Below are 20386 nucleotides of genomic sequence, written 5' to 3'. Positions count from 1 at the left end.
AACTTAATTAGGTTAGTTAGTAGTACGCGACACTACTACGTGTGTGTGTGTGTGTGTGTGTATATATATATATATATATATATATATATATATATAAGATATGCCTTATTTTAGGGTTTTTCTCTTTCCCCTGCTCAGACAAAATCCTAAAATAAAGTAGCCCAGGTACACTGTTGGCCAGTACAAAAATCATCTTTGTTAGTACCTCTACTTTTCTCTAACATAGTAACAAATTTAGACAAGATTGACATGGTTCACAAAGTTCCAACATCTGTACACATCTATATACATAAGTCAATGTTTCATTTACTGATGTGTTTGGATTACAGAATTGATATTTCTAACAAAGTTAAAACAAAACTTGTTTTATATATTACGAAGGAAGATTTATAATCTCCAACCTCAAGAAATTAGAAGTGATTTAAGATTTTGAGGATTTGTAGAATGTATATACATATTCATATGTTCCATTAAAGTTTTGTTTATTTTACAAATTCAAACCATGTTTATTTGCTTACTGTAAAATCAATGAGTTTCCACCACCACCCACATTAACCAGTAAAATGTGGATTTATTTCTAACTGTAATTTTTCCAATATATTAACTTCTGAATAATAAATTACACATACAAATAAAACTTAAAATTTTTGAAAATTCTGTTGCAAAAAGAAGATACTTTAACACATTTAGGAAACATATCAAGAAAATTTACTTGTTCTTGCGTGCTATAGCCACTCTGTTTAATGGTCCAGACACCTTTACAGAAGCAATAACATTGTCAACTCTTCTCGAGAGAGATTCACACCAAACATCAACATCATTAACTTTCTTTTCTAGTTGATCCAAACGATGCAGTAATGCTTGCTGCACAGAAGCCAATACTGCCTGTGTAATACAGAAATCAAGTTTTAATTTAACTGTATTTCACATTTACACATATAATGAAATAAACAAAAAACTGGTGGTTAATAGTTTGCCTACTACACACAACACTGAGTTTTAACATATATGGTTGTTCCAACTATGAAGCAGAGATGCCATCGCTAATTCATGTAACATAAAAGTGCCAACCTAAAAAAAAATCAGAATCTAAGTAAAAAAATGGGGTTAATTGAATTAATTTCTGGAGTCATTTTCTTGCTATAAGTGATACTGAAATCCACTTATTTTGGATAATTAATGCATGAATATTCTGTAGTATATCCACATATAATTTTCAGTAACACCTATGCTTTGCAAAAGTTCTGTATTGGGACTCTATCTTTTACTATTAACATATTTGTTTGTTTGATTTTTTAGCTTACTTTATGGGCAATGCTTAGGAATTAAGGTCCCCTGACATTTGTCCTTTTATAGTTTTGTTTCTTTGTTTTCATGGTATTTTGAGGTTTTGCACTGAGTCACAATCTATTCTTCTGATATAATTGTGATTGATTTTTTCTTCTTATTTTGACCCTTACTTTACTTTACAAGTATCATTTTAAGTAGTAAACCTACCTGAGATTCTTTTGTCTATTTTTTTGTTGTGAGGGTGGTGTGCCAATATGCAACTCTTTCCCATGTTTTTCAGATAAACATTTTTGGTTAGCTGGCTATTATTTTGGCATCATTCTGATGAAAATAATACAGCTGTTCCAATTTTGAATTGACTAACTACCAATATGATTTCTGATTGGCTGATATTCAGTATTATGAAAACCTTTGAGTCTGGTTTAAATACAGATGCAGAAATACAAACACTTAAATGACTACAATCTCAATGGTTTTGTTGAGCATTGAGCAGATTGTGTTAGTTATGCCACACAAACGCACTTGTTTGTGAATAAAGTTGAATTTAAAAGGTACGACTTTAATAGCATAACTTGGAGCTAAAAACTAGAGTAATTCCACCAAAATAGAAATGGTTGACACTTCTGTTTGAAGGAATTGTGAAACCTTCTCCTAAGAAGCAACATTTTTGTCAATACTTCCTGTCTTAACAGATGATTAGTGACTGCTTACATCTCAATGCATAATTGTATGTTAAAGTATACAGAAAAAGTAGTCTTACTTGATCTAAAAAAAAAGTTTTAAACTTCTAGTGATAATCAATATTTTAGAGCCGCAATGGACAAATTTAGAGAAAAATTGAAAAAACCAACAAAAAAAATCTGTAATTAGCTTGTTTTTATAACACTTTTAAGATCTACTGGTTCTCCAATATTTCAGTAATTAAACCATAACTTTTAAAGTATTACACTGTATATATAAATAGAATTTCACAGAATCTTTTATATCTCATAAGCCAGTCTAAATAATAAGTTCAGCAACGTGTGGGAGACAAAAGACAGATGTTAAATGCTATTTTTTACACATCTCTGATTTCCTGACACAACTGATTAGTTAAGAGGAATGCAAATAAATAATAATAAAAAAAAAATTCAGTTAATTTGTTATAATAATTTTCAAGCCTATTGGTTTTTCAATATTTTGCTAACTTTCAAAATTTAAACCTTAATTTTCACAGTCGTAACTTTGTCCGAACACAGGGATGAATACTACCTACATTTCAAAACAAAAAGAGAAAAAAATAAGCATTCCGTTTCTACTGACAATCACAAATTTTTTCTCCCAATTTTATCTAACCAGATAAGGTGCATACCTGTACAGAGTCTGTCGTCTCTGCATCCAGTACAAAGCTGGTCTGCTGAATGTGACTAGGTTCATGACCTTCCAAGTGGTCTTGATCAATGGCAATTGCTTCATCAATTTGTAGAGGACCATGAAGCCTTAAAATTGTTCCATCAGCTGCGCAAAGTTCTCCATTTTCCAACTGAGACACAAGGAAATTCTTATCAATGGTAAAGACTTGAAGAGCTTGATGGGTGCTAGAATTGGTTTCTTGTTGGTTTGTAAATAACACATTGGATGAAGAAACTGATTCTTCGGTACAGTTTGCTTAAAAAATAAACAGAGAAAAGGCAAATCTTATTTTCTCATATTCAAAATAAGCTTTATTAATACTAAAATTAGCTCTTTTGAAGAATGTTGTTACTTAACCAGCAAGTTATTCAGCTTTTAACGAATTACAGCATGGACTCTTTTCTTTGGGTAATAATTGTGGCAAGCATTAATTTGAGAAATTTGACAAAAGTCCAAAATAATGCATATTATATATACATATATTGGAGCACCATAGATGTTGGAGAAGTGTATTAAGCACCATTTTTACTCATTTTGATGTTATCATAAATTTTCTGAGATAGAATGTCAGCACAAATGTTGAAGTTAACATTTTCCTCACCTGAAAATGTATTTCTGATAGATACCTTTTCACACAGAATAGATCTTTAGCCACGACTCTTAGAATGGCTCAGAGTTTTTCAAGTACAAACTTTAAGCTCATAGCTCTGTCATATCTTGACCAATTTGAGATCTAATTATAGTTTTACACTCAGGAAGTCAAATCCTTTCGATTGATGTATTTGACCATGTCCAAAGTCTCATAGATTAATTTATTCTAATCCTGCATAAAAGAATTTAAATTTTATGGTATGCTGGTGGAGATCTTGATAAGTAATAAAATCGAATCGGGTATACATACATCCCATGGTTTTTATTGCTGATGCACATAAGCATAGCTAATAAAAAGAGAAAAATGTCTCACAGATTAATTTACTCTAATCTTGCCAAAAAGAATTAAGTGCTGTGGCTATTGAGGATTCCTTCTTGTTTATTTACACATCTGTTTATGAGATTTTCATGCCACGAGCCTTAAACTAACTCCCACTTAAAAATCACGTGTTTATCATGAATTGTGCTAGTGTATGATGATATCATCATGCAATGGTAGCCCTCCACTAATAGGAGGGCAACACAACTTCCCTGTGTAGTAACTCTCCTTAAGTTAAGAAGAAAATGCACCAGAAGTGGGGAGAATGGGTGGGAAGGTATCTATCAGAAATACATTTTCATGTAAGGAAAATGTTAACTTCAAAGATGATACCTAACCTTTTCACACAGAATAGCCAGATTCTCACACTGAAGTGGTGGTGAGGCTGGTGCAAAAAATTAAACTTAGATGAGCTCTCTTCAGAAAGCTCCCAAAGGGAAAGCCTATGGAGTGTGACACAAGTGGCAGAGTCTCCACGGGGGCACACATGTGGGAGGCTGCATCTTGTCTAAACCAGAATATACTTTTCATCCAGAAGGAAACTGAGGGAAAGGAAAAAGTGCCTGAAGTTGCATAGGGATGGGAGGAATTAGATCATGACTAACCAAGCTCCTGCACACAAGCAGTCGACAACCTAAGAAGTGTAGTGTGGTTAAGTTGAAATCAGACCAAATGGTGTGTGCTCACCTTGTCTCAAATGGATAGTCTCTTGCTGCAGGAGGAGAGTACATAAGCTCTTTGAGGGGTGACCTGCATTACACAGATAGTGTCACCACCATCTTACTTCACACTGGTTCTGTGCACAATGGTGAGGAACTCTTTTAAGGTCCACCACTCCAGCAGCTAGGAACTGGTAAGGGGCAAGGATCTCTCATGCTCAACTTAAAGAAGGGGGGGGGGAGAATTCACATTGGGAAGACATGAGAAGTACCCAGATCTATATAAGACATCTGCCTAAAAGGTCTGGAGAGAGTGCAATGGGTGACTGTGAAACCCTATTTTTAAAAGCTGGCAAGAACTTGCCAAAAAAGTGTGCAGACTCTTTCCCTGTTGTTGGCTTTTCTCATTATAGTCCATGGAATGGTACATTCAGGATTGGGCAATTGAATAGTATGATTACCACAAGGATAGCTCTAGTGATCTTGTGGAATACCCAATCTCAACAGTGGCCACTGCCAGAGCCAGGGCAGATGGGTTGAGCACTTTCCATTACACCTGGCCTTATGTAGATTTGGAGGAAAAGCACACTGTGGGAGACAACACTATCCACCTGTTATGATTCAAAATGACACTTAAAAGAAATATTTATATATCCTTCTTAAATATGGCATGTAGTGATATGGAAGAACCCTCACTAGAGGAAGTCAAAATCCTGCAAGAGACAAAACAGCCAGATGATGAAGATAAAGGGAGACAGATGTGTGTGGGTTCATCCACATGCTAGACTGAAGGATCTTGTCCAAGGATCAGTGAAAACAAGATTCAAGAAAGTGAGACAGTTGAAGAATCTGATGTTTTGACAAAATGTGAAAGAACAATAGGAAGAAAGGTCTGGTTGGGATAAAGCAGGAAGTAAATATGAAGAAAGTGTGCAGGAAGCATGGATAGCATATACATGCGAACAATAGTGGCCATTGACGAGAAGGAGAAGAAAATATATTTCCAGAGAAAGATATAATAATAAACATGAAAGCTCAAATGATGCCTGTGGAAGAGCATGTAAAACCACATCAAAGTCCCAGTCAAGCATGTAAGTAGGATGAGAGGGTCATGAAGAAGAAAGGATCAGAACAAAGTGGAGAGGACAGGAGATGAAAAAACAAACAGTGAGGAAGATTAAAATATAGAAGATAAAGCAACCTACAATGCAGTAATAGGGGAACAAGCAATCCAGGTCCACACCATATGACAAAGGCCAAAAAAAGATACGCCATGGTAGGATGGCCTGGAATAAAGGAGAAGTAGAGAAACCAATGTCAAAGAACCCAACACTTCAGTAGAAGAGATAAAGAAACATGATAGGAGCAAGAGAATTGGAATGAGGAAGGGGAAATAGGAGGCTTGGACATCAATTAATGGAGAAGAGGAAATAAGGGCTATACTGATCAAAGAGATACCACCTACAGGACACAAAAAGGATTGTCAAGAATGGAAGCAAGGAGACAAGGAGGATAGGCATACAGAAAAAGGTGAGAACAGTCAAAGCTATAAACATTGGCTAACAGATAAGGAACTGGAGACCAGAAGAGGGAAGGTATGGTGCTGAGAGTGGTGAAGGCATTTATTTATAAGAGGTATGCCCTAACAAGAAAACCTGAAGGTTGAGAGACCACTGTGTGGTTAGAACCTTGACGTTGTTTGGCTGAGAGGGGCAAACACTTACAAAGTTCAGGGCCCCAGGCATATGATTAGCCATGAGATGAATCCAATGGGAATAAGCCCAAAATAGCAGGTCCACAGCACAGAAGCAAAGAGTTTAGGAACAGGTAGCCCCCCTTGACGATTGACAAAAAATGATCATGGAATTGTGGGAGTGGATCATGACCAATCAATCCACAAGAAGATAGAAGAAATGGGAAAATGTCTGATGAGAGGGGCAAGGAAATAGAAGTAGATTGAATGTTCCCCTGGTGCCTACATACTCAGAGTTATGTAGTTGTTCAAAGAGGCATCCCCCAGCCTAACAGAGAAGCATCAATAAGGAGAGAGAGTTCTGATCGGCTATGACAAGGGGATGTCTACTGCAGAGTTTGCACAGTCGAGCCATGAAGATAAAAAGTTGAGAAGAGGGGAAGGGAGGTGCAAAATCAGGGACAACGGATCCCAAGAAAGGTCCAACTGGATATGTAACATCCACAACCATAATGAATGAGTGGTACAAGAGGGAGAAAAGAGAAGCAATTGTTTGAAGTAAAATGGAAACTCAGCCCCAACCCAAAAATAAGGAGAGCAAATGCTCCCATGATTCCTGTAAAGATAGAAGAAGCAGATGCAAAGCTAAAGAAGAAAGAACACAGAACTGAAAGATGAGAGCATTAACCAGGTATAGGGATAAATACTTTTAGGATGGCTTTCTTGGGCAAGAGACTACATCTACAAGCCAATGAACATAAAGGAAAATGGAGGGAGGAGGAAAAAAAGGGTGGGGGAAAAAGAGAAGAAATAGGCTGCAGGTGATAATCTGAATAAGCCATCCATCAGACAAAATTGGAGACCGCAGGGTTAGATCTGATAGGGTAGTCACCAACAAAAAATGACAACCCTGAGAATGGTCAGTGGAAGGATGGGAAAGTGAGAGACAATTTCAGAAAGCCAAAGAAAAGGAACAGAAATGCAAAGTAGAGAAAGATTAGAAACTGTTGTAAACAATGAGGACTAATGCTGGGTCCCAACAGTCTGGGTTCTCATTGAGTCAGGAACACCACAAAAAACTCCTGGACTAAGAAACGAGGCCCAATAAAGAACACATATAAAAGTGTGAGAGAGATGTACATTAGTTAGGAGAGTATCCCGTCCTAACAGCAGAGGAAACTAATAAGGAGGGAAGGAGTAGAAGTAGTGTGAGTGAATGTGGTGAAAAGAAGAGAACTCCTCCAAAGCACTCAGAAGTGACTCAGACATAAGGGGAAGTGGTAAGATGCAAAACATGAGGATAGTGAAAAAAAAAAGAGACAAAAGTGGTAAAATTGGGCACAAGAAAGGAGAATAGAAGTTAATGGGTCCACCTCCAAGCAGATAAAAGATATATTAAAGACTTGGAATTGAGGAATGTAAATGAACAGCATCTGAAAATCGGAACAAAATAGTCAAGCAGACTAGAAGGACGAGGCGCATTAATACGAGTGTCCAGTAGAATAAGAAATCAGCCAGTGTGGATCCTAATATTACGTGCAGAAGGGAAAAAAAGTAGTTTGGAGTATGGGTATCACATATGAAAACACTGAAGGAAGCAAAAGACAAAGAGAAAGAAGAGACAATACCTATGAAACCATGTCAAGGAAGATATTTGAAGAGTGAGGACGTTCCATAACAGGTAAAGCTGTACCAAAAACAAACCCTGGTGGGGGAATAGCCTACCAAATCATCATCTTCCTGATTATGTTCAATATGGGGAGAGTATTGTCGGCCATATGGATGACAAGGGGAGGCCCAGTGTTCCTGGAACAATGGCTGAAACACGTCCATCACAAACAACGAGTCCCCAGTAGCCTCTATTGACACAGATTCCATGCTAGGAATAATGTCACTAACATAGAACAAAGCAGAAATTACCATCACTTGACAATTCATAATGGGTAAGTAGGAAAAAATAATTACTTTCCATTTACATATTCAGTAGTAATAAAAGAAACCAGGTGAATATTAACAAACTTTAAGTTTTGTAAGATACCACAAATCTCAGGTAATTAAGTAAAAAGTTTAAAAATATTCATTGTAAACAATGTCAAGGAAAAGAATGAAGTTTTTTTGAGCACAAGTGCTTAACTTTTTATCATCCATGGAAGAGTTTTTCCATTACTGTAAATGTACTGGTGGAAATGATAGCGTTAATGGTAGTTATTGCATATAGAGATTGTCACCCTCCTATTGGTTGAAGGATATCACCACATGATAATGTCATAATGCACTAGTGCAGTTCATGTTAAACACATGATTTTAGGTGGGAGTTAGCTCAAAGCTATTGACATGCAAATCTCATAGTCAGACGCACAAGAAATGAAGCTATTCTGTGTCAGGAGGTGAGGTATAATCTCAGAATATACAATTTTTAAAATGTAGTCTTTATTTTGATAAATAGTAACTTAAACAAATAGTCTTTTGAATTGTAATAAGCACTAAAACTCTTTTACAAAAAATACAAAAACTGTGTTTGTGTCCAAAACATCTGCTATATGGCCAGCCAATAAGAACAAAGCATCTAAGTGTCGTTCATACAGGTCTATCTTGATCTGGTTTTGTGATCATTTAATATAATGTGTCATATAACGGTAGGAATCATTAAGTATTATTGTTTCTGACACCTGATATGTGTCAAGCCAGAATAAAAAAGCTCTTTACATTCAGATTAACTTTCTTGCTATGAACTTGGTTGAATCAGCTGAGTTTGGGACACCAAATTGACCTTTATAGTTTCTATACTATAACTTCTAATACGTTTTATATACCTTCACAAAATTTCATAACCGTCCAGTAATCATCAAGAATCATCCGTAGACAAAAGATCAGAATTTTTAATGAAGTATTTTCACTAAAAATTTCTCCATGAATACATGGAGTCAAATTGTTGACTACTCTGAATGTAGAATGATTCTGATTTTAAGATTGAAAATACTTTCTTCATCTGAAAAATATCAAATTTCATTTCTGTAATACCTAAAACATCCTAAATAAGTTTGTTTTTTCTCTGTAAAACTTTATATTTTATCTTTCATTTTCTCTACCCTAACTCTATACGAGGTTGTTCAATTTGACCAGAAATTCAAATAAATCTAAAATACCCTTTCTCTTTCTATACTGACTTCAAATTGTAACTAGAAACTACATTTATCCTAAACAACTTTAAACTTGTAACAGTATATATCTGATTATACTTAAATTTTATTGTTTTACTGTCCTTTGAACCATGTCTATTTGCACCATATAAGTTATAAATCAGTTGGCAAACATGTAGCTCACATTAACCTATCAAATTATGTAATGCATGAGCTACTTGTAAGTTGTTCATGAGCATACCTCATGAAAATTTATTATTATTATTATTTATTTTACCTAATCTAACCTAAAATGTTTAAAATTTTTATATTTTAGTTACTTTTATAATAATATTAGTTATAAATAATATAGTATTAAATGTTAACGAGAGCTATTGGAAATTTCTGAAAGACAGGATGTGGAAGGAATGGGAATAGGCTTTCAATGACTTTATCAGGACCTCCTGATAAAAATAACTGATTTTTTCCAGGATTTATAGTACTGATTTTGTTTTTCTTATAAAATTCCATGACTTTCCAAGATTTTCATATGTGAACTCTTTTCGTAAATACTATATTTATTCAGATAATTTTAATTTTTTTTACGTGTTCTGCATATAGTTAGCATAACCTTTGTAAATCAGAGGTTTGAGGGTTGTAAACTTGCATTAATCTTCTAATTCAGACAATGGTTACATAGTACAAAAACTTGGTATGAGTCATAGTTTCCCTCCCTTGAATTAGTTTATGTAGATTTGTTGATATAAGGTATTTAAGGATTGTGGGATACTGCACTAAAACCTTAGCCTAACCCTAAACATGGGATATTTATGTGATTCTAAGATTCTTTCTTTACCTTATGTGTGTAGTTATGACATATCTTAAATAAAGAAATGCTCTTAAATGATGTTATACAATTTTGTGTTTGCTATTAACTGATATTCACCTTTCTACATTCCTGATGAAACTGTAGCTACAGCTTATCAGATATAGTACAGCAAGTTTTTAAAATAATTATAATTTTGAGATCAGTTGACAGTATTCTCACATTTCAAAGTCACATACAATTATTCATACAAACAGCATGATCAAGATTTAGAATTTAAGAATCTTTAATGCAGTTGTAGGGACAAGTATGTATGAAAACCATTTGTTAGAGAAAAATTAGAATGCAACTGTTCTCACACACTAGAAAAAGCAAACTTTTTTTCATCATAACACCCAATATTAAAATTCCTAACACATAGCATTTCTATTAATATCAACAAGTAACCAGTAACAAAGAAATGAAAGGAACTTTTATCACCACATAAAAACAAACAATGTAATTCATCTTCAGTATGAAATTCACAAAAATGTGAATACTTACCACTATAAGACTCTACTCTCTTACATTCTCTGACAATTACATCCTGTTCGCCAGACATTCTAAAGCAACCAAAAGAAACAAAACTAAAGTCAATATAAATGAAAATAGGCTTTAATAAAGGGTATAGCAAATATAGAGCTCCATGTATCAAAAATATACAACATTCAATTTATATTGGACTTCAAAGTCTCAAATATTACAGTTGATACAAGTAGTTTGGAAAGATTGCACATACATTTAGGATGATATAGGTTTTAGAAACTTAAGCTTAGAAGAGTATTTAAAAGATATGAATTTTTCTCTGAAGAAAAGAATTAGAAGTAACTTGATTCAAGCATTCAAAATTACTAGGAGCATGGACAGACTTTTCATAAATGGCAAAACGAAAATGTTAGAAGTACGAACTTGAAATTTAGAGTTAATATTAAGGTCTGATAACCTATATAAACATGTGGAATGGCTTGCCTTATGACATAGTTTGTGAAATTAGTTTGAACTTTTTAAATCTTCTCTTTCGATAGCTAAATGAACTTGAACAGTTGCTCTTTTTTTTTGATAGGTATTTGAATGTAAAAATTTACCTTTTATTCAGTTTTGATGTTTGATGGGTGAAGGATTATCTAGAAAAGTTCAAATAATCTTTTGACACCTTGTTTCTTATGAAATTTCAGGTTATAAGTGATAAACTTCTTAAAAGAGGTGGTGGGATAGTTCTTTATACAAGAGTTAACCTACAGCCTATTGGAAATTAAGACATAAAAAATGGTAGTCAAGAGGTTGAATCTATGTGGGTTACAATAAGGGGTTTCAAAGGTAGAAAGTTCTTAACTAGCAATTGTTATAGAAAACCTGATCAGAGAGACAAAATCATTTATAAATTGTATATATGAAATCAGAGTTGTTACTAAACAATACTGATGCAATAATTATGAAATACTTTAATTTTATACTCATTTATTAAGAGTGTATGGAATCGAATAGTAAGGAAGAGTTTTTTTTTATCCATGATAGCATTCTATACATATAGAGAGTCAACCAGGGGGGATGCAACTTTATATTAAATGTTAACCAATAATAAGGATATGTCTACAAGAGTTGGATTAGGGGAATACTTTTGGAATAATGATAATTTCAAAATTATTTTGATTTTTTGTTGCACAAATTCCTAGTTTTCAGAAAGCCAGTTCTGAATCCACGAAACAAGAACAGTGATATTGAAGTAAGACGTAATGCAAGACAAACTTGGTACATTTTAAAAATGCTGTTTTTAATTCAATGTAAGCATTTTCCTATAAAGAGAAAAAGGAAAACAGGAATGATCAAGACCTAACTGGCTTACTAAAGCCATAAAGGTGAAAGTAAATGCAATAGGTTTAAACTGACAGATCTTGGAAGATTTACAGAACTATAGGAAAGCTGGAGTTTTGGTTAAAAAAAGAAATTAAGAAATAAAAAAGGCTTATGAGAAACAGATGGCTGATAATGTTAAAATTAACAGCAAGGATTAGACCGTTAAAGGATAATGATAAAGCTTTTAAATGTTTTTTTTTCTGTTTTTCTTTTATAAGACAAGATAGTAGTAATACTTTCTTTACCTTAAGCATTATAAGGGAAATATTGGAATTGGTCTGAATTGTGATAATTAGAAAAACAGATTGAATCTTTTTTGAAACCACGGAGAAAACCTTATCTGATTCTGGTGTTTTATTTTTAAAGATGATATACAAGTACTCTCTTTCACTTTTTTGTATATTAATCTACAGTATGGGGGTGCCTAAGGATTGGAAGCTTGCTTCTGTTATTCCTATTTTTAAAGGATGTAATAAAAATTTCTTCAGGCTAATTAGTCATTCTTACTTCTGTAGTGGGAAAATTCTAGTCTGATAAAAGAACCTTTGGAAAATTATTTAGTTAAATATATCATACAAGAAAATCAAGATGGATTCATTAAAGGGAAATCCTGATTTACTTATCTGTTAGCTTTTAAGGATGTTACTTATTATCATGACAATGGAAAAGATACACTTGGTATACTTTGATTTTGGAAAAGCTTTTGATAAAGTACCTCATAGGAGGTTAGTTAATAAACCCACATTGATAGACATTATAATTTTAGACGCTAACCTTATTCTCAGATGCAATTTCCAAACGTCTTTGAGTTTGACTCATACTGACTAAGAGTTATTCACTAAATGGGTCTCTAAATTTGCTCAATAAATAAATGACCTATTTATAATATTTGCCCTTTGATCTATGCATCAACCACAGATCTTCGTCAATTCATGATATATATGTAAATATAATGTGCAGAAAACCAGGGGTGAAGTTCTGGCAGTACTAGTACTGGGACTTATTTGAGCTGCTTTGTCATTTTTTATGATATTTTGTCCAAAACTGTTTCAACTTTCATACTAAGAGGGTTACGAAAGAAGAGGGAACACTCAATAGCCTTGGCACTTGAAATTACTTTAGACAGGATTAGAGTAAATTAATCTACGAGATATTTTTTACCTTTTTATTAGCTATAGCATGGGGGGCACGTGTATACCTGATTTTATACCTCATTAGGATCTCTACCAGCCTACCCTCAATCTGAAATTCTTTTAGGCAGAATTAGAGTAAATTAATCTAAAGACTTTGAGCATGGTCAAATATATAATTTGAAAGGATTTGACCTTCTGAGTCCAAAACTGTAATTAGATCTCAAATCTGTCATGAGATGATGGAGCTATAAGCTAAAAGTTTGTACTTGAAAAACTCTGAGCCACTCTATCAACCGCTATGCTGTGGCTAAAATATTCAGAAAAAACTCTAACACTAATATTTTGGTTCAGAGTGCACCGAAATTTACACAAAATCAAAATTTGCAATTGAAAAAGTTGTCATTCAGAGAATAAAATAAACAAACCTAGAAGTTGTTTTTAAATTCAGTTACAATTTTGTCCTTTGGGGAAGGTGGACCAAGCCAGGCAACAGTTAATAATAGACATATTTTATGCATCCTTCCTAACTACTAATACAAATTAACAGATAACCACTGAATCAGCTTTTACTGCTTGTTCTCACCCATAAAAATATACTTTCAGTGTATAATGATGAACAAAAGTTCTTATACTTCTTGAAAAATGGTCTAAAACAAGTTCAATTAATCTATAAAAAATTTCAACTCAAGAACTGTTGTATGTAGTAATATTTAATAATCAGTACTGACACTCAATATGACGCTATAAGTTACTTATTATCACAAAAGTTCCTGAATAGTATCAACTATTTACAATACTAATAACCCTACAAGCAGCGTAAGAACCAACATTTATGCTTTACCATTCACCATGATACTTATCAATTATTTATAGCACTGATATATGATCTGTTCAAGATATTTTAACTTTATAATTAAACAAAAGGTTCAAGTATTTGTTTTTGCTAAAAAAGTATGTGTTAAAATAGTTCCTTTTAATATTAAATATGGTATGCAAAACATTTTATATTTATTCATGTTTAATAAGCCGGGCATATGATTATGGTAATGTCTAACATCAGGGCCGCAAATGAAATATTTAATTTCAAAATAAAAGGTAGTTTGAGCATTTTTGAAGTCAAAACATACTTGAGCCCTTCATATAAATATATAGCCAAAACACACATATTTCATTCAAAATAACAACATAATGTTCTGGGACAACATGAGACATATTGGTCCATCTTGGCTGTTCCATCCTCTAAACTAAATTTAAAAAAATAAAAATAAATCTTAAAGCCAGCCCTTATCATTCAAATATTTAACAAGCTTTTTCTGAAACTCACTTTAATTTACTGCCTCTGCAACATCCAAAGGCAACCCAATCAAAAGATCAACCACCCTGTTACAAAAGTGAAACCATTTTAGCTGAAGATGACTCCTACCTTGACAAAATTTATATTTCTGTCCCTACTATTCTCATGGTTAAATATGAAAAACAAAATGAAATATCAACACTATCAATTCCCTTTACAATCTTAATCACCTCAATCTGATCCCCCCTAACTTTTCTACTTTCTAAAAAGAAAACAATTTGATAGATTTCAGCCTCTTGTCACACGACAACCCCTCCATCCCATTCACCATTCTAGTAACCCTTTCCAACAATTCAATGTCTTTCCTAAGGTAAGAAGTCCAAGACTGAACACAATATTTCAGATGTGGCCTAACCCGTGACCTATGCCATGAAAGTAAAACCTCTTTAGACTTGTATTCAATATTTCTGTAGATACAACCTAAAATCCTATTTGCCCTACCACTAGCAACAGCACACTTCTTGGATGGCTTTAGAGACTGATCAACTATTACACCAAGACCCCCTTCCTTCATAACACTATTAAGGTTATTTCTATCCAAATTATGCTTATAATTCAAATTATGATAACCCACATGCATTATCTTGCATTTATTATAATTATAACTCATCTGTCATTTATTTGTCCAACTCACTAAATGATCTAAAGCCTTTTGTAAATCAGAAGCAACACCTAAGATTTTAATATCATCTGCAAATTTAAGTAATTTATTGACTATCCCTTCATCTGTCATTGATGTAAATCAAAAAGAGCAAAGGTCCTAAGACTGAGCCCTGACGTACCCCACTTCCAACATTAATCCAGTTTGACTGAACTCCATTTGTAACAACTCTTTGTTTTCTTCCATCCAGCCACTCTTCTATCCAATTTGCTAACTTATCCTCCATAGCTATAAAGCTAATTATTTTACAAGCCTTTTATGTGGCACCTTGTTAAATGCTTTCTGAAAATCCAGATACACCAAATCTGCACCCTTACCCTCTTCTACATAACTAGTAACCTTTCAAAGACTCTTAAAAGATTTGTAAGTCAAAATTTTCCTTTAGTGAAACCATGTTGACTATCCAATAAAATTCTAAACTTTGTTAAATGACTTTGCAAAGCATCTTTTAAAAGACGTTCCAAAATTTTTCCCACAAGTGATGTAAGATTAATGGGTCTATAGCTACTGGGACAATATTTATCACCTCCCTTGAAAAGAGGAGTTACATTAGCTAACTTACAGTCCCCTGGTACCTGCTCACTATTCAAGGACTGACAAAAATAGTAGTAAGTGGCTCACATATCCAATCTTTAACCTCCTTCAAAACCCTTGGGGAAATAATATCTGGCCCAGGAGCCTTATCATTTTATATACATCCCAATTTTTCTTAACCAGCTCAGAATTAATGCAGTCATTTTGTTTCCATTTATCAACTGTTAAAGATGTGGAATACTGCTTAAATTTTTATTTTGGTTTGCAATATAAGCAGGGGAGATGCCAATGCTGTATTTTTTATGTTAGATTTTATATTCGTAGTGAATTAAGAAAAAAGAAACATGGTTTTCAGTACTCAGTTATGGTTTGTAATGTAATTGTAGGGCTAACACAGCATAGATCACAGTATAATACTTGTATTTAATATAATAATAATATACGTTTCAGATGAAAGTAACAATATACTTATAAGTTATACAGTAATATTACTAATATTAATAACTAGTTTTACTACCAGTACTACTTTTTACGTGCCATTATTATTATCGTTGTATTTATAATAATATTACTATTAATATAACTTTAATAGTATTATTATTAGGTAAAGGTAGTACTAGAACTTAGTAGAAGTAGCACTCTTAGTCTTACTCTTGGTCTTAACTTAAGTTAGCAAAACAAATTACAATATAAATATTATTAGTATTACAAGTTACAACTTCAGAAGTTCAACATAAATACAAATTACAAGTTTGTTGTAAGGCCAATTCAAAAGCATTTGCAAAAGAAAGAAAAATGTGCAAGAAGGCTTGATATAAAATGAAGTAACAAATTCTAATATTTCCTAAAATCAACCTATCTCAATTAACAAACCATTATTATATCATTTAGATCAACAAAACTGAAGTCTTCCCATTCAATGATTCATGTTAGGCGCCTAAAATCATTAATTTTTGGAGGTCACGTACCTTCACGATTTCGCGATAATGGCGTCGGGTCTCGTCTGTACACGAGAATTTTTATTCTTTCATGCAATCACCTGTAGAGGTCGCAAGTGCTAAAAACTACCGATGAGTAGCATTCTTACGAAACACCAGCTGTGATATATCAATTCTGTATTTTTCAAACTCCCACCTCTCAGAGTAGTTAGTTTGGGCCTAATAACTAGAGACTCAAGGTACCGAGTTACGGAGCTTGCTTTCCCTGCACACTACCAAGTTTGTAATGCAAAAAAGTTGCAAGATACAAATATTCAAATTCAACAATCTATATTAAACACAAAAACAGAACAAAACACAATAGATAATGGAATACTACAGAAGGGCAAGTGTGTTTCGTGTATATGTAGAATTCGTAAGATATGTTTGAAAAACCTTAAATAGTTTCTTTTACTAGTTTAATTTGCCCCCTAAAAACCGAGTTTCGATAACCATGGTGGGCAGATCATATACAGCTCATTGTGTAGCTTTTTGCTTAAACTACAAATAAACAAAAATTGAACCTCTTGTAAGTTAAAATGAAACACATTAAAATTAAAAGAGAAAAAAAAAGACAAGTTAAACCAAAAATAAAACTATAACACCAAATGCAATTTCTTAATCCTATTAATTTAAATAAACTATCACGAGATATTAGAATGAAATACCATACCAAACTTGTCGAAATTGCAACAGTGGTATGTCACATATTTTAAACATAAGTAATGAAATATTTGGACGCACCTAGTATGTCTCCACTGGTGTTTAACAGTATTCATGTGTGTACAGGTGTTGTAAAGAATTTACAATTTTGAGAATGAAATTTCATAAAACGAGTAATTAATCGATCAATTAATAAATATTTATATAAATGGTGTAAATGGTTTGGTTTGAATTTTGCACAAAGCTACTCGAAGGTATCTGCGCTTGCCATCCCTAATTTAGCGGTGATATACTAGATGAAAAGCATCTAGTCAACAACACTCACCTCCAACTCTCGAACTACTCTTTTACCAACGAATAGCAGGATTGACCGTCCCATTATAACACCCCCACGGCTGAATGGGCTAGTATTTTCGGTGATGGGGATTCGAGCCCACAGATTACGAGTCGAGTGCCCTAACTCCCAGGCCATGAAATGGTGTAAAAATGAAAATTTTGTTTGATGTGGAACAGGAACAGGTTTTAGCCATTTGTTGCGTCAGCGAGATCACGTGACTATTCTCACGCCCTCTGCTTTCTAGAACTATCCTGTACCTCGGCGAATGCTCTAGCATTTACTAGATATAGGGTAGCCTGGTATATAAAAGAGGGTGACAACGTGACTCAATTACTCACTCTCTTCACACACACACATTATCTCCTGCAGTCAGAGAGTATTATTGAAGTTGAGCACGTTCGTTATAGCGTTTGTTTTAGCGTGATTGTTGAAATTAAGTGTACCGTAAAGTTATATTCGGAAAGAATAAACCAGTTTTATTAAGAAAGGACTTGTGTCGCTAAAGTTTCGTCGGAACCAAGTTACGGAAAAAATCAATTAACAAACGGAGACGTAACAATACTAATAAAAAAAAAACGTTTCGCATTATGACTTCATCACGGTTAGTATTACAAGAAAAGTTCTTGTACTATTAGCTCCGATAGGCCGCAATGGCTAAACGTTGGCTGAAATAAAAAATACTTTTTTTATTGTTATCTATAGAGTTAAGGTGGGTTTTTCTAACTTTTTTTTTCCAAAACAATTTGAAATAGAGAACTTTTTATTTGTTTAATCGTTTTAACAACAAGAAAAAAAAACAAAAAAACATCTTATGCTTCTTTAAATATTCGTATCGATTTGAGTCACTTTACTTGATAAAATATTAACAAAAATCACTTTTACTTATTTAAACATTTTATCAATCTATCTTTTTGCCAATTTTGTTCATGAAACAAGAGGGAATCCTCAATAGTCGCGGCACTTGAAATTCTTATATTTAGCCATATTTTTGTGCGCCAGCAATACCAAGCGTGGGGCGCGCGTATACCCGATACGATTTTAATACTCATCAGGATCTCTACCAGCCTACCCTCAAATTGAAATTGTTTTAGGCAGGATTAGAGTAAATTAATCTATGAGACCTTGGGCGTGGTCAAATATATCAATCGAAAAGGTTTGATTTCCTGAGTCCGAAACTGTAACTAGATCTCAAATTAATCAAGAGATGATGGAGCTATGAGCTAAAAGTCATTATATGAGCCGCTATGTAGCGGCTAAAAATACACATTTGGTTTCTCTGTTTACGTTTGGTACTGCTATTCTACCTGGTTCTTCATCACGTCACACGATATAAAATTTCGTAATTAGTGAGAACTTTTCGATTACATACGAAAATTATTGCTTACTGATTAAAGAAACAGTTGGGTAAAATTCCCTGTCTTGAAAAACATACACTACCAGTTCCTAAACATTTTATAGAATAGAGATGTTATAAAATTATGAAATTAACTTGAAACTGCCTAGACAGATTAGAGACGACGAAAAACAGTTCCCACGTATATTATTTGTGATAAATATTCTATGCACGGTGCACTGACCGGCAATGGAGTAGGATTGATTTTACTCGAGGTCACGTGACATCGAAGCCTGAAAGCTACATCGTCAATTTTCATTATTAATGCGGGTAAGCAAGCAAGTCGTCAAGGTAACGCACTTTCAAAGGTGGATGGAAACGGAGAAGGTAAAAGCTAGAAATAAAAGCCACCGTCACGAAGTGACAAAAATGTTAATAGTAAGAATACCACTTGGTAATCAGAGTACTAAATATTCAATATACTTTGGACTTTTGTAACTTTACCTACTTGTAGCATCGCATAGTGGCTCAACGGTAAATCTGAAGGCTTATAACGCTAAAATCCGGGTTTCGATACCCGTGGTGACCACAGCACAGATAGCCAGCTTAGCGCTTAACTACAAACCATCCATCCAACCTATTTGTAGAAAATACTGTGTTGACTTTATGCACAAAGCTACACAATGGGCTATCTGTGCTCTGCCCACCACGAGTATCGAAACCCGGTTTCTAGCGTTGTAAGTCCGCAGACATGCCGCTGTGCCACTGGGGGGGCCTTTCTAATAAAGTTATGTACATTTTATGTTTGTAATTGATTGTTATAAATTAAAAACGTTTTTAGCTAAATAGATTGCACAATCCTGATTAGTGATTCTTCTAGCATGTAAGTTCATTAGTGTTAGTCATAGGGGTAATTTACAGGGGGCGGGGGGACATTCCTCCTTCAATTTTTTTTAATATACTGAGGATTTTCTCCCTAATATTTTAACCGAAAAGTATCGATTTTTTTAAGGTTTTAATCCTGCAAAACATACATCAGTCATTCTCCGTTCTACAATGGTGACTTCAGACTTCTGAAATTAGGGAGGCGAAGGGGGTGGCAAACAGATGGGCTTAAGCCTTGTTTTGTGAAGAAAAAGTGGAAGGAAACCTATGGAAAATATGTTAAGAACCTCTAAGAAATAATGATTATTTTTTCTGCAGGATGTTTTCATTAATATTACCAACACGCTTTTCTGATGTACAAGGATCCTTGTCGGTAACCCCCTCCCCCAGTGGCTCAGCAGTAGGTTTGAAGGCTTATAACAGTAAAATACAGATTTCGATACCCTTTGTTTGTGCACAGCACAGATAGTCTAGTGTGTAACTTTGTGCTTAACAAGAAACAAACAAGATAGCCCAATGTGTAGCTTTGTGCTTGACAAAAAACAAACAGGAATCTTTATCAGTTCGGCACATTTTTTCATTAAGGTATCACACTGCCTGCAAAGGCCCAGGATGGCCAGGTGGTTAGGGCGCTCGACTCGCAACCGAAGGGTCGCGGGTTCGAATC

The 20386-nt window shown here is 34.0% G+C and overlaps 1 protein-coding gene across 2 annotated transcripts in view; it reads right to left on the bottom strand.

The window, feature by feature from the left end:
- LOC106463289 (protein BANP-like) overlaps positions 1–16533 on the bottom strand; it is a 37416-nt gene extending 20883 nt beyond the window's left edge. The window contains exons 1-4 of one of the 2 annotated variants that reach the window (XM_022390740.1): positions 16493–16533; positions 10493–10551; positions 2642–2937; positions 713–885 (exon numbers count right to left, since the gene is read on the bottom strand). In XM_022390740.1, coding sequence (XP_022246448.1) covers positions 713–885; positions 2642–2937; positions 10493–10550 — 527 coding nt within the window. In that variant the 5' untranslated portion in view covers position 10551; positions 16493–16533. The other variant, XM_022390741.1, reaches the window with a different exon arrangement.
- Positions 16534–20386: the final 3853 nt, after the last annotated feature.

Source organism: Limulus polyphemus, unplaced genomic scaffold, assembly GCF_000517525.1.
Source record: "Limulus polyphemus unplaced genomic scaffold, Limulus_polyphemus-2.1.2 Scaffold1369, whole genome shotgun sequence".
In the NCBI taxonomy this organism is placed as follows: domain Eukaryota; kingdom Metazoa; phylum Arthropoda; class Merostomata; order Xiphosura; family Limulidae; genus Limulus; species Limulus polyphemus.
The sequence above is the reverse complement of the archived record's forward strand: the minus strand, read 5'-3'. Positions and strand labels throughout refer to the sequence as shown.